At 44.5% G+C, this 23,938-nt stretch overlaps 1 protein-coding gene across 3 annotated transcripts in view; it reads right to left on the bottom strand.

Annotated features, from left to right (window-relative positions):
* PHKB (phosphorylase kinase regulatory subunit beta) overlaps positions 1-23,938 on the bottom strand; it is a 197,446-nt gene that overhangs the window by 125,005 nt on the left and 48,503 nt on the right. For all 3 annotated transcript variants that reach the window (XM_061548725.1, XM_061548726.1, XM_061548727.1), the window contains 4 exons: positions 21,362-21,469; positions 17,674-17,754; positions 15,909-16,024; positions 8,538-8,601 (listed from right to left, as the gene is read on the bottom strand). In XM_061548725.1, the coding sequence (XP_061404709.1) occupies positions 8,538-8,601; positions 15,909-16,024; positions 17,674-17,754; positions 21,362-21,469 (369 nt within the window). The remainder of the gene's footprint in view (positions 1-8,537; positions 8,602-15,908; positions 16,025-17,673; positions 17,755-21,361; positions 21,470-23,938) is intronic.

Below are 23,938 nucleotides of genomic sequence, written 5' to 3' on the forward strand. Positions count from 1 at the left end.
TTCCTTTCTCTTACTATCTTTGCTAAGTCACAGCATGCGGATTGAAGGTGGAACTCAAGACTCCTTAACTTTCTTTTGCGATTACGTTTCCAACCTCAACCGCCGGCCAAACGGCACGGCGTTTTCTAAAAGTATTGGAATGTCACTCATCACCAAGTGTCCCTTTGGAGAGAATCCAGATTGTCATCACGAACAGCGATAATCTTGCAAGACCGTAGAATTCCGTATTTCTGAACAGCAATCCTTTGCATGGCTAGCACCGAATTTTGCTGATGATCAACACTTTAAATACGACGACAGACCCCCAATATACCATTTTAAATCCTTTATATTAAGTTCGCATGCTTGCTTGCTTGCGTGCTTGCTTGCGTGCTTGCTTGCTTGCTTACGACCGTGCAAATCTTTCGGTCGTTTTTTAACCCACTTCCCGTGATCTAATCGAGCTGACATTTTCAACACAGACTCGTTGTGCCAGACAATTACTGTTCGTGAAAAAAAATTCCCAACATTTTACACTTTTTAGGCAAAAAAAAATATTTTACATATATTCAAATAGAACTCATTCATCGCTTTGGCTGAACGTCACAGTATAAGAGCCCAGAGCGTAACCCCTCCACAGGCCGTGGTGGAGTAGCGCAGTCGGTAGCGCCCTCGCTTCCCATGCCAAAGGTCGCGGGATCGATCCCCGTGTCCTCCACAGGCGAATATATTTTTAAATCCTTTATATTAAGTTCGCTGCCACGCATATAAAGGATTTATAGTGAAAAACTTTGTTTTTACGGGTTATACTTATTACCTGTGCCATAATAAACCCAAACCATTGAAACTGCTGGGCAAGTTCTGTTAAGTGGGCACCTATGAAGGCCGGCATGACCCACGAGGTATGGCCAGCACCCGCCCACCTTCGTCTCCCCAATGCTGACGTGTACACACTGAACCAAGTACCCGTTTAAGGCCGAGTCAAACTAGGGGAGGCCCAGAACCAGTTTGAGATAATCACCACAGCTGGAAATCGAAACCTGGTCATTGGATTGGTAGAGCAGTGCGTCAAAGACCGGACACTGCTACTCCACCAGTTACACGCACGGAGACGGGCACTGTGACCTTGATCTAACACGCTTGGATCTTCTGTGGCCGAAAGTCGAACAAAGCTGTCTGCATGAAATGTATGAAATAAAACGAGTGCGGCGCAAAATATAATTAGGATTTCGTACAGCCTGTGAAACGGAGGGTCTAATTATCATGTCGGCGAGGCACTCGCTTGTGCCTACAGGGTGGGAAAGTAGGTTGCCGACCTATTTGAGCAGGGTTTGGGTGTCCCTTCCTTAAACTTCCCACGCAGGGCCCTTTTGACAGACGCGAAACACAGGTAGCCTTTTAAACATAAAATATATATTCATCTCAAGCGTACGGTTGGTGACATTGCCCAGAGGTAGCTGATTCGCCGCTTGTCGCAGAGGTTCACAGTTCAAATTCTCATATTGTGGTACTGGCAAAGGAGGTCCCATGATGTAGCTGCTCACCCCGAGCTCTCATTACTCTGATAGTGCATTGTCTTTGGGCTGTACGCCTTTTGGCGTCCTCTGGTCTAATACCCTTTTGAGACTAGGCTCAAAAGAAAGCTGTCTCTGGTGTGGACCAATCAGTTTCAATGACAATGCATATATTATCAGAGTATGTTTTTTGTTTGCATTCTGACCACAATTATTGTGGTTAACGCAGACACGATTCCTTGTAAAGGGTTTCAGTTTGGTGTTTAAACATCTCAACACCTGTTTTGTTGCCAGAAAAAAGGGGAAAACCTATTCTCAAAGGAGGTCCCATTAAAGACACATGTTCGGATGGCATGCCTGCCGCCTCTCCCCCTCTTTCATCCACCACTGTCGTACAATTTGATGAACGGGCACCCCCCCCCCCATGTTAATTCGTTTCAGCTCGGGAGACGGCGGCGCGGGCAAGTTACCGGAATGCGGGTGCTTAACCCTATTCCCGTACCGACGACGTACGTGTAAAACAAATTCATTTTGACGGGACGTCTTCAGGTCAAAAGACGTACCGAGTCTCCCACAAGGCCATGCGGGAGGCGTGTGGCGCAGTTTGGCGCCAGCTATCGTAGAGCGCGGTCGTGTCGCTATGGTTCTCTGCGGTGAGTACGACGTCTTTAAAAACAACGCCGCCACGCCTCGCAGAATGAAATTAATGCCGAACCGCTTGCGCGTTCCGAGATTGAGAGGTGAACGGGACACCCAACCTGCAACTCGCAGACGTTTCGGAATGGGAAAGGGTTCATTTGCGACCGAGCATGGCGCACGGCGATCCACCTCCGCAGACGGCACAGCAGGATCGTTCCGAAATGCCAATGAGATGAGATTACAGCTCGCAGGCCACCCCACCCTCCGCAGAATAAAATGACGCGGAGCTACGGGCCGTTTCCCGCAAGCACGCCTTCAAACGTGCCCTGGGCGTGGCTTAAACAAGACCCCCATGTTAAAATAAAATGTGAACTTAACACAGCCGAGTGTCAATTGTCTGCCCGAGTCGACTTACCGACTTACTCTGTTATCCAGCGTTGATCGATCGAGCAAATTCCATCAAGTACAAAAAGTCCTCGCTTAATGCGGTACTTATAGATGCCTTCCTGAAAAGTGATGCGTTAAGCGGAAAAACACCTTAAGCGAAAGCAATCTCCCCATAAATAACGTAACGATAAAGTTTCGCGAGATACGATGCCGCGGTACTGTATCTAACCGCGTACCGTACCATACCGCACAGCCGCACAGCTCAAAAATGTAGTTCCGTCATCGACCTGCTCAGAAAGCGCGTGAAAACAGCGGGCCTGTTCTGCGTGGTCACGGTGCGTATTCCCTCATGGAAGAACCGTGTCATAGCGTAAACGAGTTGTGTGAACACGTACTGTGAAACGTCCAAACGTGCTGGGCTACGAATTGGCAAGGGAAGTGGAAGTTATAGCCAACGGGTTCAGGACCTGCCTGGGTGGGCCTTTGAGATGTAGTCCCTAAAAGTGTCGAGTTTCTCTCTATGCTCCAGTTCCCTCCCACGCGCAAACCTCTCATTAAAAACTTAACAAAAAATAGTCAACGCAGAACCCACATGAAAAATACTTTTTAGGCTCGCTGAGTCTTTCTTTGATGAATCGTGGACGCCCCCTTCAAACACAGGAGTAAAAGCCTATATTTTATATAATTCAAATACAAGTTTTTAGGATATGCACAAATTTCAATGCTGAACTATGGGAATTTTTTTTTTAACAAATTGTCCTCCCAATTGCGCTACCAGTGTCATATCATGAGACGAAGCAGTCAATCATATCTCTCACGGCGCAGTGCAAACCTCGTGTCAGAGGTACGGCCCCTGGCGGAAGTGGACACCATAGGATTGCCCTCTGAGGTCTCTTCAAGTGACCACTGTTCCACACAGGCAGCAGCACTGTCCCACCCATCCCTGTCACGTGACAATAATGTTTTGTTGCTCGACTAATATTATTAATTGTGATATCTCAAATTTAGCCAAAGTGCAGAACCAAATTTAACAGGGGGCGGAGGGGGGGGGGGATTTGGTGTGTGTGTGTGGTCATTGGTGGCTGAGCTGGACTTCAAACCCAGGATCTTGGCAGTACCAGCTCAGTGGCTAAACTTTTGAGACCACTCGGATACCCCATGGAAGAGAAGCTTCGTGTGCTTGTGTGTAATAACACCCGCCCTCTCTCTCTGTAACCAGATCCACTAGACACAACTTGCATTGATAGCGTGCCGATATCGCACAACACACGAACATTTAATTTACAGTCTATCTAGCCGAGGGTAAATATGAAGAAAGAAAAAAACAGTTGACCCCCACCATGCAAAAGAAACAAAGATTTATAATCAAATTAAGCCAATTGAAAAACTAAAACATCACTTGGAAATATCTGGTGGTCGCCAGATCCTACCGAGCAGTAAACATTTCAACAAAAACACAGGAATCTTACGAAGCAAATTATCGCCACCTTAATTCCCCCAAAACAAAGAGTGGGAAAAAACCCTGCAAACTTGGCTCACTGCAACACATTACCTTCAGCAAGTGCCGCTGTAAATAACAGGCCTGAGCACACGGTGAATTCTGCGGCTTGGCACAGAGATCCGATGTTGTGCACCGGCCATAAAGATCACAGTGGCAGCCGATAACACCCTGTATTGCTATCGATTTGGCATGGACCTATACCCACGGCACACTCCATAAATCAGGAAAATAGTACGCTCTATCAGCAGCGAGCCAAACACAATTGCCAAGTCGATGCAGCCGGGAACTTGCTAAGGAAGCGTCTAATGTTACCCTGGGGCCTGGTCTCGGCAGGGCATATCAGGCTGTGCCTTGGTGAGGTTTGAAAGAAAAATCTAGGATATGAATTATAACTTAACATTACATTTTTTTGCATTCGCAGCCAATTCTGTGGGCCGCTCTGTTGTTAAGATTAAGCAAATGACAGCCCAAAGAAATAATAAAAAAAAGCTAAGTGAGCGGTAGTAGTAAGTCTGAACAAGATTGATTTAATAGCTCTTTCATAACATTTTGGGCCTGATTTATGAATTTACACGCCAAAACAGCACAGAAGTAAAGGACCACATTAACTTTTTTAAATGAACAACAACTTGAACATTCTGTCTTCTAGCAGTGGCTGTAATAATACAGAGCTATGTTCATTAAGAGGCATTCTGTCATAATACTGAACAAATATATCAGCCATCTGCCCTGACAAAAAAAAAGTTAATAAAATCGGACAAACATTGGGTGTCGAAAGTTTGACTCTCATTGCAGTCAAGCCAAGGCACAATATTTTTTATTTTAAATTCCCGTTTGTGAACCTTATATGACAGGCACGTGCACACAAACACCAAGAGAAAGCTCTCATTTTAAGCCTCACCGAACTGTTCGGGTGAGTTCTCTTTCACAAGCCAATGGAGCATTTGAGGTGGTGGTGGGACCAGTACATTGTTTACCTAGCCACTGCAGCCTCCTTGTACTAGCTAAACATAGAACATCAGGGAAAGTATTTATTATAAGACACACGTACAATGCGCACATACCAATTTGAACTGCTGTGCATAACCAAGAAATAACCAATGAATTATCAAAATTGCAGCACAGCGCGAAAAAGCAACACATCGCCACGTGAACACACGCGCGCAGGAACACACCGCGTCGTAGCTCATCGAATGAATTAGCTAAATAAAATAAACTTAACGCTAAACAGCTGGATGGGTAGCGTGTCATTAAGCCCGTGTCACGCCTCCCTCTCTGGCGGGCAGATAAAGACTCTTTGCTGCCCGAGACCTATTTCTGGAGTAAACAGACTGTCTCCGAGAATCCGTGTCTGCCCTTGATTAGGTCCAATGCAGTCGGCGGAGTACAAAAGGATGACAGCTGAAGTGCAGGGATGCACTCATCAGGCAGCAGTTGGGGCGGGGGGGCGGGAGGGGGGGCTGGCTAAGAGGGTGCAAGGGGATGGGTCGCCAGCGTGGGAGGCTAAGGGCAGACTGCCCTCTCAAGTCAGATTCATGGGACACTCCGACAGTTGAGTTGATGTTTGCCCCCGTGGGTTCGCCGCAAGCGGACTGCAGTGGCACGGGTGTTCTGCTCTCTCTCTCTCTCTACGTACGCAACGGCCGATTAAAAATTCGTGAGCGCACCCATTGGCGTTGACGCGAGACGAAAAAAAAAAGCAAATCGGGCCCTTTCAAAGTTACGGCAGGTCATAGACCCTCGTCCTCTGCTTTGCATTTCATAGGAATGCTAAAAAAACTGCGAGTTGTTAATTATTTTTTACAATAATAAACTCGACGGCTAGCAGTGCTAAATGTGAAGGCCATTTGGCGCTGAAAGTTAACAGTGCTGTGCCCCCCTTTGGATTTGTTTCAATATTTCCAAGAGTTACTTCTTATGCTTTATACATCAAATCATTGGCCACCTTCATAAATAAAAGTCCCAGCTCGTGAAAAAAACAATCACGCTTTATAACTGCGACAGCAAGTCTGAAATATACTCGGGGATAAATAATTCCAACATAAAAGCCGTACAAATGTTGTCTTTAAAGTATCGCAAGTTATTACGGATTATTGGCAATGCCTCATCTCAGATTCATGCTTTATAGGCTTCTCCCTGTGCCTCCAATTTTTATTTTGCCAGCACAGTAACGAGCAGATAAATGGCGCATTTTGTTACGATGCCTTTGTGATGGCTCGGCTGACGAACGCCAGCCAATTGAAGCGGCCAATGTAGTTCATTAAATGATAGAGTTTGTTCAATTGAAGTCAGGATTATTATTATTTTTTATAAAAAAAACTTGGCAGTGGCCAGAAAGAGTGAGCACAATGACGACGTGGGTGAAAAATGAAGAGCAGTCAAACACAAAGAAATGTGCACGCCTCATTAATTCTGTTATAAAGAGTTTCCTTCGTGTAAAAAAATATATATCATTGCACAATATACCACCCCTTCTGTCAAAATCCGCTGATCAGCGGATGAAGGCCTCCCCCCCCCCTCACTCAACCCCAACATGCCATGCCAGCCACGGGGGTGGTTTCACCATACTTCACCATGCTCACCATGTGTCAGTGCGGGTTGGTGCATGGACGGCTTAAGACTGTTTCAGATATCGCTTCCCACCGGTGTTAGACCTGCACCACCGCTCTACCCTTGTACGCACGGATATTGCAGATTAGTATATACAAGTGACCATATCGAGAAAACAAAAAAACACGATTAAGTTCAAGTGATAATTACCAAACCAAACTACCCTTGTACGCACGGATATTGCAGATTAGTAGAAACAAGTGACCATATCGAGAAAACAAAAAAACACGATTAAGTTCAAGTGATAACTACCAAACCATACGGCTATTTATTTATTTTGATATGCTTGTCATTGTGCTTATAACTCAAGAACCAAAGGTCGTAGACAGCTGAGTAAGATACCGAGTGGAAGAAACACTTCCCCCTTACAAAATACAAGATTGACTCTGGAGGACATGAGCTCACCTGGAGATGAATGATTGTTTCTCAACGCTCACTACAGACGCCTTTTGACAGATAGTTGAAGTACCACATTTAAAAATCGTAAAAAAAAAATGTGTTTAATTTATGTATTGCTTGCCCATCGTGCTGCTTTGAACCGGAGAACCCAAAAGTAGCGCAGGGCTGAGTCCCTGTGTATGCGACTTGTCTCATTGATGTGGTTACATGAAGCCAAAGGCACCACACGGAAGTGAACTGTCGTGCACCTAGATCCGGAAACATCTTGCGTACGTCAAGTGCATCTCGATCACTCTCAACCTCTTCTAACCATTTCACTCAGAGTCAATAATAAGCAAACACCGGCAGACGCGTGAGCAAGCAATCCAGGGCTGCACTTTTACCTTGTCCAATAAAATGAAAAAATCTAGATTTTATAATTTTTAGTACGGCTCATCACAGGTGGTAACCGACACGCCAGACAAGGTAAAGATGCTGCGAGTGTCGATACCACCATATGGACAAATACCAGCGCGAAGCCAAGGCACACAACCAACAACATAGACAAAAAACACAAAGAAAGAGATTCTCCATATAGCCTTAACATACTGTTGATGCAAGTGCTGTTAGTGAGCGCTTATGAAGGCTGGCACGGGACATGAAGGAGTGGGTAGCCAACACCACACCCTACCCCCTTTGTCTCCCGAGACCCCCTGTTGACACACCGCACCAAGTACTTATTTGAGGCTAATTTGACCTAGGGATGACCCAGGACCTATTCAAGATAATTGTCACCGGCGTTTGGCCGTGAGCGGGAATCTAACTCGGGCCGCCGGATTTGTAGCACAGCGCACTAACCGCTACACTGCTGCTCCCCACACAATCTATTGTCCATTTTCATGGAAACTCCGGAGTTGGATTCAAGTGGGAATTTTACAAACGAGTGCAGTGCCTAACGCTTAAAACTGTGAAATGGCAATGCAGTTTGAACGCACATCAGGCCCTTTGGTTCTTTCGGTAAAGTCACGTAGGTATAAAAGAAAAGAAAAAACTTTTTTATTAAAAAAAACTTTTAATTAAAATTTTAATTTTAACATTTTTAATTAAAAAAAAATATACGAAAGTTTTTTTATTTTATACCTACGTGACTTTACCGAAAGAACCAAAGAGTATGGAACATTGCAGTTACAAAAACTTAAGACCTAAATTACACCACATCAGGCCCCGCGAGGCAAACGTGACACTGCACGCAGATGGAACACAGTTGACCGCATCGCGCTCTTTTGGTGACCGCTTCACGAGCTTCCAAGGCCGTCTGGAACAGCTCTTGCGTTCAATATTAGTAAAGCCACTGGAGCTATGCACTTTTAAATCGTCTAGACCGAAAACTCATTTCTTTCAAGCTGCTCTTTTGTGTTATAGTTTTCTGTTCTTCCCCCACACCTCCAATGAGCACGGTCGCCTACGTACGGTTCTGAAGAATTGAAACATACGGTAACGTACGTACACCGCACAGAGCGCTGTCATACCTGTTTCCCGAAGAGGTTGAAGCCGTTAATAGCCTCCAAAGCAGCTTTGGCCAAACCTACAGAACTGCAATGAAAGCAAGGCAAGCAGATCAGTGAAGAGAAGAGGCAATTCTGTGATGTACAGACAGTCGAATGAGCACAGGTTTAGTTGGACGAAGCCTCTTCTCATATGCGGAGTAGATGTTACTGCACGTGCGTGTAACGGTATGCACATAACAGAGTAGAGTAGCCGATTGTACAAGTGAATGCATGAATATCTCTACAAGCTGATCCAACATCTCTTGTCGCGTAAATTTATTTCAACCCCAATATGAAGAGATACTGTAAAATGTAAAATCATACATTTTCTAGGATGCAAGATATACTGTTAGCTTTATACATTGCTCCAGGTCTACATTAAACAATAAAGGCTTGCTAAATTAATGGACTCTTCCCTGGCCAAAATCAAAGCAAATTGTTTGCCTAATCATATAAACACATTCGCACAATCACATGAAACGCTAAACACTTTAATGAAAAGGAATTTAATCATACACCATCCCTCAATTCGATTAATGTATCGATTCTTTTCTAGGTCTCATTAGTATTGTTTCTCATTTCATCCCATCCCATTTGCAGGATAATGTCTCCTCCATCAACCGAAATGCAAAAGTTGCATTTAATTGCCATGAATGCGAATCTATGTATTCTCACAAGCCCGATTTAATGCACGTATCGTGAGCGTGAGACTCAAATCTTGACGATGAATTGACGCACTGTCACACGCCAATTAATAAGCCTGCGTGTTCGTTACGCCGAGAGCTCTTTTCGTGGCGAAACCCTCTTCCCTTGCACGACACCTCGGCACTCGACTCGGACAGAATTAATGGCACTGGCGAAATTAAGAGTCCAGTGCGCGTCACATCACTCACATTCCCTTTTCGCGTGCGCGCGCGTACTGCACAGAAACAGCGGAGCAGCGTCGCACGTCACCCAAGCCTTCGCGATCAGCTTCCGCTACTGCTGCTGCCCGCTGGTATGATGGAGTTGGGAGGAGCAATGTTGCATTTGGTGTCGTTTGTGGCGTGCCCTTTCCGAACGTTTTAATTTTCCTTCGAGGGATACGCGCACCGGTAAAAGGCACCTGGTAATTGGCACCGGGCTGGGAAGCTGCCCGTCGCGCACGTCACATCCAGTGTCACGTCCGGTGCCGAGGACCGGGAATGCTCTTGGTAATTACATTCGAGATGAGTTCACACGCAGCAGATGAGGACAGCAACCGTGCGCCACTAAGTGGCGGTGACATCACCAAGCTAGATGCACTTTGAGGCCACGTGAAGTGTTGAAGGGTTTGCTTATAGGTCACGGGACAGACTCCAGTACTATGGGTCACCTAAGATGACTCGCAGATATGCTCCCCCACCTGTGCTCGACACTACACCAACTTGCTGCATTTTAGTCACCCAGGGCTCTACTCAATGTTGTGAGCATCGGTCTTCCTCACTCCATTGTTGTTGGCGGGCGACTGCTTCTTACTGCCCAGTAGCGCATTTTAAGAGCCCACTTCACAAAGGCTTATCTTGACAATGCTGGTACCAATCTTTCGGTCAGACGAATAAGCTCCAAATCCTCTCATGCCACATCCTCTCATGCCACATTAGCCCATATTTTCTCTCGCGCCCTCTATCTAGACCACATAAGCTGCTTGGACACACAATGGCTAGGCATGAGGACTACATAACTCAACAAATGCAGCCTCATTTGATAGAAGAAGATACTGTATCGAGATCTTTCAAGGATCTGTGAGCTCCTTACACAATCCAGTCTGGTTGGAAACAGGATGGATCTTAGGCAACCCAGCCTGGTTGTTTCAAGGCGGTTCAGAGGGAGTAACTGTGGCTGAGAAGACCTGTTCCGTACGGAGCATCAGGCCAGACAGCTTCCAGAGCAACATCCAAATGATTTGAAGTGAAACCTCTTGCTGCAAAACAGAGCGCCGGTAATGAGCATACTGCCCAAGTCTGGGATTTCCTCCACTCTCTCCACAATTGCCCCATTGCTCATATGTAGAGTTGGTGGGGTGGAGTATTTGTTGACATAACATAACCAGGCAGGTGCATTTGGTGAAGCTGATGGTAAGGCCCTGCCTCTAAATGGCACGTTCCAGGTTCTGGGTAGAAATATCCTCTCACATGGAAGTTACCAGACCAGCAGCATAGATAACATGATTGTCCAGTAGAGTCATCCCTTGACTGCACCTGGGATTCTATCGGCCTACCATTGTATCTGTAACAGATACAAATTCGTCTGATAAAGCCATGGAAAGCTTCTAGAACTTGAAGGTCGAGTAATGTAGGGGCTACAGAACATCCCTATAGCACACAAAGGTGAATAGGATACGGCTCCGACTCTCAGCTCCGTAGCTTTACCCTGGCTTGCCCACCATCATGAAGGTCCTTCATTATTCTGAGCACGGGGTCAGGGACCGCCACAAGCATGACGAATAACTCAAGCCCTGGCTTCTTGACCAGGTCGAGAGACTTACGTCCTATTGAAATTCCCTACAGCTCTGCTGTAGCAGACGGACAAAAAAATATCACATCTGTACAGCACTGCCCCAGCCTGAAGCCACAGTGGGGCTCCTCAAACTCCTGCTCTGCATGGCTGGCATGGCAATATTGCATAATCCTTGCCAGGGCCTTACCTGACACACTGAGGAGATGCCTCAGTAGTTTTTGCAATGAATACGGTAAACCCCCTTCTTCAACGACACAAGACTCTCAGAACCTCCGAGCATAGGATGCGATAAGCCTCCTCATATCAACGATAAGGTAAACATGAGAACAAGTATAACCCGTAAAAACAAAGTTTTTCACTATAAATCCTTTATATGCGTGGCGGCTAGAGTCCTCTCGTCCTCTGGCTTGAGATGGCTGCCACCTATAGGTCAGATGATTGCATTGCACCATTAAGCAATTGGTAATTAAATAAAATATTTTTTGTCCTAATAAGTGTAAAATTTTGGGAAAAAAATTTCACGAACATTAATTGTCACGCACAACGAGTCTGTGTGGAAAATGTCAGCTCGATTGGATCACGGGAAGTGGGTTAAAAAACGACCGAAAGATTTGCACGGTCCTAAGCAAGCAAGCGAACTTAATATAAAGGATTTAAAAAAGAACCGACTCTTGATAGCAATTAGTCTCAATTGTGATCAATGTATTGAACTGCTGTGGAGATGAGTTACTAGTTCAATGCCTACACGTACATATAACAAGATAAAAAGCCAGTCTAACCAACGTTTACTAAAAAAACGGCGGTCAGTCACATCCATAGAGTGCATGGACCTGAGTTTCTGAACTTTAACAGACTGTGGCAGCAAGTGATCTTAAGAAGCACCTATAAAGGTCGATATGGCACATGAGACGGGTGCATTTGTATCTCTAGCGATGATGTTTACGCACCGCACGAGGTACACATTTAAGGCTAAGTCGACCTAGGAAGGGCGCAAGACCAGTTCAGATATATGTCACTGGCGTTGGCCGTGAGCGAGAATCGAACTCGGGTCGCCGGCTTCGTAGTGCAGTGCGCTAACGACCGCGCCATGACTCCCCACATGCTTTATACATACCCACTCTAACACAAACACACTCGCACGAACATTATAGTCTCACAAAATGAATGTGCCCCCACTGAGATTGTAAATATTTTATGACTGTTCCTGCACTCACTGCAAATTTCCGTGTAAGCACCAACTGCTACATGTGACGGGCAGCAGTATGGCAGCGTTGGGTACAAAAGGGCCTGCTACTGGAGACGAAAGCCACGGACAGAGGGCGTGGGGGAGGCACACCTGGCCTCAGATTCTAAGGCTCGCTGCAGGCCAGAGGTTTCTGCAAGATGAACCGAGCAGTTCTTCACGTGCCACGCAGCCTACCACCACCACCGGGAAAGGAGCCGTTGAAACTTGCTCTCCGACTCATTCCTTTTTTTTTTTGCCCCGAAATATAAAATTCACCACCTTTCCATAATAAAGCTGTACTTAAACTGAATGTGTCAAAGGAAATGCCACTCACTCACACAAGGGTAACACTGAAATATCGAGTAAAACAGCCAGGCTTTGGCAGAGACTAAACTCTGCACTTAGTGTGTATTTAGTTCAGCCACATCGGCTATTAAGTGGTCATGAATGGTCTACAAGTAAGAAATTATTGAAAGCTAAGTAAAAGCTACTCTTAGTGGCAATTTATTTTTAAACGGCCAGAGAATTAACTTGTTTCTGTTTCTTGGCAGCCATTTTCCTCGCAATCAAAATGTGAGTGTGAATGTTCGGAGTCTATAATAAAGGCACATAGGAATTGAGGTGGTACCTCATCAGGACACTGCACTCCCCTTTCATTACAAGTTATGCAATGCACACAATTGTGTGTGAAATAAAATTTGTTTTAGACACACTAATGGTACGCACATATAATTTCAAAGAAAAAACTCTGAGAACTTTTCTCACTTTTTTACGTCACTGCTAGAGAACCCATATATAAATCCTTTGTGAAGGTTAATTAAAATCAAGTGCTATTTATCGTAATGTATACGAATAAAACAGGGACATGTCTTGATGAAGTAAGAACTCCTCTTCTCCACAACACTATTACCCATGAATCCTACTATTTATAGAAAGCTATAGAGTTAGTCCCAATTATCCGTGGCCCTTTTCTTCCTATCATCTGGACATGGATTTCATATCATCCTCCAAATTTCCATGGACTAAGAAGAGTTGCGTGGCAAATGAATTATAATTATCCACAGGTATTGACCATCCCTATTCCATTGCATGCACTAAAGAAAAATGTCATTACTCCAATTATCCACAATTATCCACAATTCTTTTCATGCATAAGAGTTCATTGGAAAAAATACTCCGATTATCTGAGAAAATGTGCAAATATTTCCCCAGAGATAAGTGGAGTACATATTCACGTAAAAGGGAAATAATAAAGTAATACAAATAAAACATAATTAAATTAAATTCTCACGACGTTTCGGCCGCAACGCAAGCAGCCGTCCTCAGGTGAAGAAACAGAGCTGTCGGAAAGACAGCATCCTAACAGCTCTGTTTCTTCACCTGAGGACGGCTGCTTGCGTTGTGGCCGAAACGTCGTGAGAATTTTATTGCATTATGTTTCATTTTATTATTTTATTATTTCCCTTCTACGTGACTTTACCGAAAGAACCAAGAATATGAATCCCTGCAGTCACGAAAGCTTTAAATCGAAAAAGTGGAGTACATTTGCGGATAATAGGATCTACTATATTGGTCCCCCACACGGCCACGCACAAGAGTAATGATTCTGTAACAATCAAGTAATATGAGTATTTGAAAGGGATAAACACTAAAACATTGTAGTTAACTTAGTAATATACATTTTTTAAAAATACGGCTCTGGTAACAACGCCAGGTTTGCTCACAACAAACATGCAATAGATTAAATTAAATCCACGCTGGAAAATCACGTACGACACTGCCGGGGAATAAAGCGGTCAAATATAGCCGACGCAGAGGATAAACAAGTGTGCTCTTGTGGGCTGTCACAGCAATTGGTAGATACTAAACAATAAACAATGTCGAATTTTACACTTTGGAGTTAAGCCTTTGTATCCCGGGCTAAGCTCTTAAGACATCAATGGTTACTTTTTTTATATAAATGGCATCAGAAGAACAGGATGCATCCATATGAATAACAAAACCACATTTGGGATAATACTTGCATCGGTATTTGACGTCGTTCAAAGGGAAGGTAATGGGATTAGCATTATTTTTTGATGCAACTTCCATCATCTTAAAATGCGGTCTATGCAAACGCAGGCTTACATGACAACAATTGCAGCATGTTTAACCCCATACGCACCAAAATGCGAATACGGAATGGCAATGTGTGACACAAACTTTAGACTGTGCTGTGGAGTGTTTCGGTGCACCTTACAAACTTGCAACTTGGAGATTTTGCACTGTACATGCACGTGCGAGTTTAAGGTGGTCCCGAATGTTAACATGAGTAATAATACACGTTTGCCAAGGCGTTTTATTAATCACTCAAATAAAATGTACTCTTAGTCCATTGCTGATTGGAGCTCTGTACCTATGCTGCCCAGCATCATTTGTTTAAGCAAGACAACCTTGAACAATATCATGGGACCTCCTTTGCCAGTAGCAAAATATACTAATAGAGGTTTTCCCCTTTTTTCTGGCAACAAAACTGACACCTTTTGTAAGGAATCATGCTTACATTAACCACAATACTTGCAGTCAAATGCCATATGAGACTAGGCTCCAAAGAAAGCTGTCTCTGGTGTGGACCAATCAGTTTCAAAGACAATGCATAAATTATCAGAGTATTGTTTTTTGTTTGCATTTGACTGCAAGTATTGTGGTTAATGTAAGCATGATTCCTTGCAAAAGGTGTCAGTTTTGTTGCCAGAAAAAAGGGGAAAAACCCTATTAGTAAACCTTGAACAAGTTTGGATATAAATGAGTCTTATCAGTTCTAGATTTGAAGCATTCGTGACTGCAAGGATTCATATTCTTAGGTTTTTTCGGTAAAGTCACGTAGGTAAAACATCAAAATTAATGAAAATAAAATAAAATAAAACAAAAATCACGACGTTTCGGAGGCAACACAAGTCTCCGTCATCAGGTGGGACCGTCACAGCCGAATTAGCTGCATCAAGTGAGGCAATGATTCAAGATGTAATCCCTTATAAGCAAGTTAAAGGGGGGAGGAGAGGGGGGGGCTCATTGGCTACCACATTCTGATGAGCCATCCCCTCTCCTCCCCCCTTCAACTTGCTTATAAGGGATTACATCTTGAATCATTGCCTCACTTGATGCAGCTAATTCGGCTGTGACGGTCCCACTTGATGACGGAGACTTGTGTTGCCTCCGAAACGTCGTGATTTTTGTTTTATTTTATTTAATTTTCATTAATTTTGATGTTTTACCTACGTGACTTTACCGAAAAAACCTAAGAATATGAGTCTTATCAGCATGGCTGAGGCCCATTACACCAATGTTGTGTACCTTCAATGGAGGCTTGCCATTCGGGGCTAATTATAAAGATTATAAACTCCACACACAACCCTCCGCCCTCCTCTTCCCCCCAACCCCAGCCCCCAACCATTCCTCTCCCCTCATCTCTTCTTCCCCTATGCCCGCAAGCGCTCCGTGCCTTTCCAACGTATTCACCCGCGGGCCGCCGCAGCGCGCCTTGTAGCGAGACAATCACGACAACCACGTGCGAATTGCTCCGCGTCACAACGGCCGCGCGGGGCAGAGGGAGGGAGGGCCCCTGTGCCGCTCGTAGATTTCCGGACGGTGTTGTTGTGCGCGAAGTGTACCTGGAGTGCAGCTCCGTGCTGTTGTTGTTGTACTTGCTGCCGCGCTCCCACATTCCGTAATCCGGCACGCGGTAAGCCCTCTCAACGCAGTACACCAGGTTCTGAACAAACGCGACCTTCCGAAACAAGCATCGGGGCGACAAAAGTTAAACTTTCGATCGGACGTGCCACCTCAGGGGATGACCTTCGCAGATCTGCGCAGCTCAGCGGGGGCCCGATTCTGATCAGTGCTTGTGTGGGTGACCAAAGCCTGAAATGACTTGCCTCCAGGGGTACTGGATTGTTCGTTAAGTACACTCTCTTCTTCCTCCCTGGGCATCAGCTCAGCCTATGCCACAGAGCCGTGGCTAGGGGGCACTGTGCCACGTAAGAGACGAGACACCATGAAGAGTATCAGGATCTAAAGGTTTGTCTTATTACAGCGCTGGTATCTCTACTTAAACCGCCGCCCCCCCTGAGGTTCCGTAACATTTATTTTCCAGCGAAGTTTTTTTTACTTAACTGCTAAAAAAAAACCGTGACTCTTATCCTTTAGGGACTCATATCCTTTCGAGTATGAAAGAAAATGTGTAAGCAGCCCAATTGTATATAAACAAAAATATAATAATCAGGGAAAATTCCACTTCTATTTCCAAATCATGTTTTTTCTTTTTCTCTCCTCTCTCTAGCAAACAACAGTTTATAAATCCAATCGTGTGGAATTTGGCGAAAAAAGGGAAATGAAAAGAAACCCTAATATTACACTTAAAGTCGTTTTTTGTCTTTAAAATTATAAATAAAACTGGGCTATTAATAAAATAAATCCACATCATCGCAGGTAACGAGGTGACTGGTGCTGACATTTTATTACAATAACAATTATGTGGCACGCTGTGCGAACTCATTACCCCAAATTCCAGGCTTACATGAATAGCAGACAGAGGATTACGCATCAAGCACACAATTCATAGGCGGTGATTTTCTGACATAAAAGCCATTACAAAGGCAATTACTCTGCATGCAGAACAGCATAAAATGCCACCTCCATCATGGGGAAATATAGCAGCAAAAATGTGAATACATTTTTTTCATGAAGATGTTACAGTGAATAAAAAAGGACCAATCCAAAGCTCACAGTTTTACCATGAAGTTAATAAAAAAACAATTGTTCTGCATAAGCATATATTAAAGTTTTTAGTTACGTGTGCACATTTGCATGTGAAGTACGTGTACATGTGCAATAAGCATAAGACAATGTATGCATTTGTTTTCTTAGCATTAATCATGAATCATACCGAATAGAGTACCCAATTAGTTAATTGTTTTGGATGGCTCTCCCAACAATACCGGTGTGCTGAAGCGGTAATAAATCAGCAGGTTTGTTGACGTGACGACTTTGTTAATTGACTGTGTCGGGTTGAGCAGGGTGTACGACAAACATTTTACATTTTACTCGCACGGCGATCTTAACCAAAATTCCACGATGAATCATAATATCGGTCACAAAAGCTTATGTGTTAAATGTATTGCCGTGTTTGCAAGTAAATATTTTTTTTTATTACAGAAGTCCATAAGTAACACGATTAACAGCAATTTTAAACTCCTCAAACAGAAAATAAATATTATATAACATTGAATGCAGACGTATGAGAATACTTTGGTATGCAAGAATGTCCATGATTGTGGGAATGTGTTATGAATTCAAATTAATAGCAAGTGTGATATGAACGGCTATGTTTATATATAATATACTTGATAAGAAATGTTCACATTTAGCCATTTTTACCTCATCTGTGCTGTAGATGATCTGAAGGCCGGATGCAATCATTTCCACCAGATAGAGGAGGAAGAGTGACACAGCATCAATCTAGACAATGTTGTTTTTTTTTAGAATGCAAAATGAGGGCAGGGGATGAGGGGGGGAGGACACGGTTAAAAAGTATTACATCTCACAAATAGTATTTTGTAAGGACCCTGGCGACAAGTCAGGGCTGCGACTGCCACGATCAATTTTACAAAACGAGAGAAATGCCGAGGTTCTGTCACGGCCAAAAAGCAACGGCTGAAGAGGCACGCAGGAAGGCAGAAACAAATTAACTTGATCTCATAAAACCACGACCAAATCATCGACCAACGTGTAGTAGCAGTTGCCCGAATCAGATTTGGCAAGCGGTATGCAAATAGAATTGCAGGTGACACGGCACCGCTGTGTAGTTGAGATATACACGATGAAAAAAATCATAGCGGGGATTTAAAAATGTCAATGGAGTGCATTTTACACACAATCACTAAAGGGAGGAGGGGCGGACGCAATGGGCTGCAACGGCACCGCACAGCGGTGTGCCTTCCTGCAGGCCAGCACACAATTTCACATTGGTGGTGACGTTTGCACTTTGCTGGCAGTGGGCTCGGGTCCCCGAGTGCACGCGCGATTGGTTTCTCGCGAACGCCGACCCCCGACGGAAAGGGAAAACAAAAACGGGGACAACTCCGGCGCTCGCCGTGACTCGTGCATAAGCCACGATTTTGCGTCGTATTGCGCCGAGAAATGCACGAGTGGAGACTTTGGCTATGCGAAATCAAATCTTAAACAACGAGATGATAGGGCTTGACAGCAAAAAAAAAACACGTGAATGCAAGTGAAGCCAACGTCTGAGAAACATTCTGACCTGTCAAGGCACATGGGTATTGAATGCAAATCCTGTATTTGTCACCGATGATACTATACTCTAATATAAGCGTACAACTTTATCTGTGATGAACGCTGCACTTTCTGTCGTTTTCATGCAGGGGGCGCTGCAAACCTACGTGCCCCCTGCATGAACGACGGGGGCGCAGGGACAGACGTTCGATTACGTTGCCATCGATCTGCAGACGGCGGTCTTATCGCACGACCAGCTCTGTGTCGCCTTATCTCGATCCCGCAATCCCAAACAGGTGAAAGTCCACATCGAACCGAACCCCCAGCAAGGCCATCTACTTAACGACAAGAGAAAATTCACACTAAATGTCGTTTTCAATCAAGTCTTCCAGATGTAAAATGAAATAAGCTTTGAATGAAGAAATCAAATTATCTAATTCAAAACATAACACAATTCAAAGATGTTTCATTTTAAAACTGCAAAACGGAGCATCGGGTGCTTGCGTGAATGCGTCGTTCGTTTGCAAAACATTTTTCGTGACTTTCCTGGCCGAAGGCCGTAAATGGTTGTTCAGGGGCGCCGCAGTCGCCCCTGAACAACCCCTAGTAATATATATCTGTCTAGCCTTCAAGTCAACAAATACTCTCTAAAATTCCACATTAGGAGTATGTAATACATTTGTAGAAATGTGCATCTGTTCCATTGGATTTTCCAATGCACCTGTTTTCATGTTGGATGATAACGCATCGCGCCCATGCTCACGGTGTTATGGCTAAGCTCTGTGATTAAAATGTGATCGATTTGAGTAAGTGTCTGGTTATAGTTTGGTAAAATGTTTTCTGTTCTATGGAAATAATTGTTTCGTTTTAAATAAACTCAATCGATGCATGCATTGGTTTTTTCTCTCGTGGTTATTTTATGAATGATGAAATCAATTACGGAGAGAGTGAGAAATGTTTTCAGTTCTCATTTATACATTCTTGAACAAACCCACTTACCCTGCCCAGTGCCCACCACCATTTCTTAATCCCGGTGGATAATTCACAGCCTCAAGGGGCAACAGCATTCGCTCGCATCTACCTATGTGTCTCCACCATCAAAACATCTACCATGCTCAAAAGTTGGCAGATATAATCATTGCTATTAGCCTAAAAAAACAACTGTAGCATTGTTGACATTTCAATTGAAGCTTTCAAAAGTTACACTCATTTCGAGCTAAACTGAAAAAAAAGGGCACGGTGATCGTCGGGAGGGGGCTGAACAAACATCTGCTAAACGTGAGCTAAGTGAGAAGAAGTGAAATCTACTCAACAGTCACGCCCAGTATTCCTGACCGCTTCCATCACGGCGAAAAGTGTTTCCCAAATAACACGAAAGGAAATGTAATGTTGCCGCACCTTAAGGTGGCTTTTCTATCCACAGCAGAATGGCATTTGATACAGTCTTCTGAAGGGTGGTTATTAGCAAATGAATACCCTTCCAGACACCCCCACTAGAGACGGCCTGACAGAATGTCAGCCTGAATAAAAGAGCACAGCCCCTCCCGTCCATCTGTGCTCTTCAGGGCCAGGTACGGGCAGAACAAAGGGTGCAAGTGGGAGGGCTGACAGAGAGCTCTCCGGCCTGGGTAGGACAGACAGCTGCCACGGCGTGCCATTGATTGGGCAGGTCGATACGAAGCCGGCGATGAGCCACCTCCCAATCCGTTGCGGCCCTGTTGCACTTGAGCCCTGAGCGAGGGGAGGAGCTGGCTTTGAGCCTTATCAACGAGCGATACTGACAACGATCCGCAACGCGACTAATTTCACTCCCACAAAAGCGAGCGCATCAACGGACGTGTCATGTTTCGGAGCGAGGAAACAGAGCGGCGATTTGTAGTAGAATAAAGAAATAAAGAGCCGGGCGCTATCGGTTGCGAGAAGCGCTTCGTTTTTTTTGCGAGGGCATCCGATAAGATTTGTATTCTCGGCTGCACCCCACTGTTTGTGCTTGAGAACATGAATTGTTATTGTAACATTTAGGATAGGATCCCAACGACTTTGGGAGGATCAGTGCAGATTCAGATCTGTACGCTGCAGATGATAAAGCAGAACAGGGTTCTTTCGTTTATCTCAAATTAATTCTTGTTTCTGTACAAAAGGAACTTAAATGACCTATTTTTTAACCCAAAAGCTCATGGTTATAGTATGTACATAACTGTTTGTCATTTAATATTTTAAATTCTAGTTTACAAAAAAATATATAAGTAAATGTGAGCTATAAATTGTTTCGATTTAAAGCTTTTGTGACTGCAGGGATTCATCTTCTTGGTTCTTTCGGTAAAGTCACGTAGAGTGGAAATAATAAAAAAATAAAACATTATAAAATAAAATTCTCACGACGTTTCGGCCACAACACAAGCAGCCGTCGTCAGGTGTTTATTATTTTATTATTTTATGTTTTATTTTTATTATTGTATTATTTCCCTTCTACGTGACTTTACCGAAAGAACCAATAACTATAAATTGTTGTTTTGATTTAATATTTAACCGCAACCTTAAAATTGGTGTCAGTTTAATTGGCATTCTAGGCAACTCAGAGGACAATATTCATATTTAATTGCAGCACAATCAATACATACTTGCCACTGGCTTATCCGACAGCACCATTATCAATTATGAAAGTCAAACCGTGTGCACGTAAACTGGCACTGTCAAGGTTAAGTACCTGTGGAGTAACACCAGCCTCGTGTTTAACCGTACGTACAATCGACCTGCAGTCCGACTCATTTGGAGAAATCATTCCGGGGCATGTGTCGGCGGAAGCTACGTGGAATCCGTCCCAGGATGTTACCTGAAGGTGCCCGTACTCCTTGTAGGAGTACACCACATCGCCGGTCTCCGCGTTGAATATCGAGTGCAGACACTTGAATGGGCATGGATCTTGCTTGAATTGCTCCACCTGCAAAGACAGGGCAGCAAGAAGAAGCTTGAAGCCTACAATTTTGCTTCATGAACAGCTGTATGGCACTTAAAAAACATTATAGTTATGGAGTGTTAAAATTATTTGTAATCTATCAATGAAAAGTGCTATATAAAAATGTATTACTCTGATTATTTTAAGATAAATGATTTTACTTGGGCTACCCCAGCATGTGTATGTGCTGCTGTGGGGAGCGTTAGTGTCGCGGTTAGCGTGCCGCGCTTCGAACCTGGCGACCCGAGTTCCATACCCGCTCACAACCAACATCGGTGACGATTATCTGAACCAGTTCTGGGGCTCCCCTAGGTCGACTCAGCCTCAAATGAGTACCTGGTGCGGTGTGTAAACATCCCCACTGGGAAGACAAAGGCGGCCGGGCGTGGTTCTGGCCACCCACCCGCTCGTGTGCCGTTCTGGCCTTCATAGGTGCTTGCTAACGGCACTTGCCCCGACAGTCTGTTAGGGCTATATGGGGAATATCTGTCTTTGTTTCACCAGAAAGGAAATTCCTGTCTTTCTCGAAGGCCTGAGATGAATGCATGTCAAGCACGAGCACTTGCCTTAAAGCTCTTCACCACGACGTGTGAATCGAGGTGTACATTATTAAAATGCAATTGTTAAACTTCAGGTTTTATACGTGGCAGATAATAACTACAATACGTTTGAGTGCGGCGAGAGTTAAACCGGGATACAAAGGTTACAAAGGTTTTTATTATAATAAGTTGGCTCATGATGCAAACAATATTCTCAGTCTGCATTTCATTTAGCCTTTTTTTGGGTCAATATGGGTTTTGTTTTACTCCTCACCCATTGCAGAAGTTCTTTGTTGGAGGAATTAAAGGTGTGAAAGTGAACATACACACTGCATTGGCACTGCCACGCAGGACTGAAAACTGTAATTAATTTTTTGCAGACTTAGTGCTCAAGATCACGCTGTAGTTTAGACCCTAATCAGTTTACTCGGTGAGAGCACTCCACCGCGTTTGTGAGGAATATAGAAACAGGCCTCGTTAAAATCTCCCCCCATCGAAAACAACACGCAGACGCATGGAAATATTACATTGCCCTTGGGTCCAAAAATGTACATCGATTTTTTTTTTCTCACACCGATGCACTTCAGACGAGCTTTAACAAAAATAGCCGAGTGCGAGTCTAGCTTTGTTTTAATTACGCTTCGCGCCCGTGCTCACGGTGTTATGACTGTCGAGGGTGAATTTCAACCAGATGCGTGGAATCTCCGACAAGCAGACCACGCTTGGCGATAAACTCGACACCGTTTCATTGCTCTCGAAAAGCCATCCGCGGCTTTGAAAGGGAGAGAGAGGAGCGCTCGCGTTATTTATTTATTACACTTTCTAATCATTCACAACACGTACTTTTATTTTCTCTCTCTCTGTTTTAAACAAACACAAGAAAATTGAAACGGATGGCTCCGATGTAAACACTGCCCGGGAAAAGGACAGGTTGACATTTTTATTTAATTTCCCTTGCCAAATTTTGTATTTTAAGGTGTACAAAGATTCTTGTCACTCTGGGCTAACGGGATTGGGTAAATGTCAGGGGTATCATTACGGGTTTAGTGAAGGCTCCTGCACAGGCTCCGTTCGCCCCCCTCCCAGCCCCGACGCTAAAGTATTTGGGCAAACCAGGTCGCTCTCTCTCCACCTCCGCACAGCAAAGACGCATCGCATACATTAAAGCGACCGTCTGTCTCCCCGCGCTGCCTGTCTCTCTCTCCCTTCACTTCTCCCTTCTTCACCCCCACACAATGCCCTCCGCAACCACCTCCCAAAATATTTTTTTTCCAAATACTCCCGCAGCCACCCCACAAGCCCCACCCCGCCACGACCACCTCGACCGATGCAAACGCCACAGTGCTGCCCCGGTGCCCCTGAGAATCGCCGGTCTTGGCGACCAGCATGCGCGCACGGGCGTGCACACGCGTGCGCACACTCGCACGCAATGTGCTGGCGAGCCTGAGCTCGGACACCTTAAGCAGCAACGTCAGCAGCAGCAGCACCAACAGCAGCAGCAGGAGCGTGCCCACACAGAAGCGAGTGTTCGCAGACAGAACACTGTCTGCTTTTCCCAGCGATGTGCCCCAAAGACAATGATGAATAAACAGAAGCTGTGCGGCGCACTTTGCTTGCTATTATCATATCCTTCACTGGCAAGTTGCAGCGCACGCGTAGTGTTTCATGTGGTGGTGGGGAGACGCAAATGAGGAAATTCTTTAGCCCGAGCCTTCCCATCATTTACCAGTGAACAAGCCAGTGGAACTAACAAATGCTCTTAAGAGCAAAAACTCGGGCCTCTTGCAGAATGTGAAGCACGACAATGATTTATGAAATACTTGGTAAAGTGCATAATGAATATAATACACTAAAGAGACAGTCTTACATGCAAAAAAACTTATTTTCCTTACTGTCTACTTTGGAAGGCTGACGA

This window comes from Lethenteron reissneri, chromosome 9 (genome assembly GCF_015708825.2).
Source record: "Lethenteron reissneri isolate LAM-NWPU_2019-01 chromosome 9, ASM1570882v1, whole genome shotgun sequence".
Classification (NCBI taxonomy): Eukaryota; Metazoa; Chordata; class Hyperoartia; order Petromyzontiformes; family Petromyzontidae; genus Lethenteron; species Lethenteron reissneri.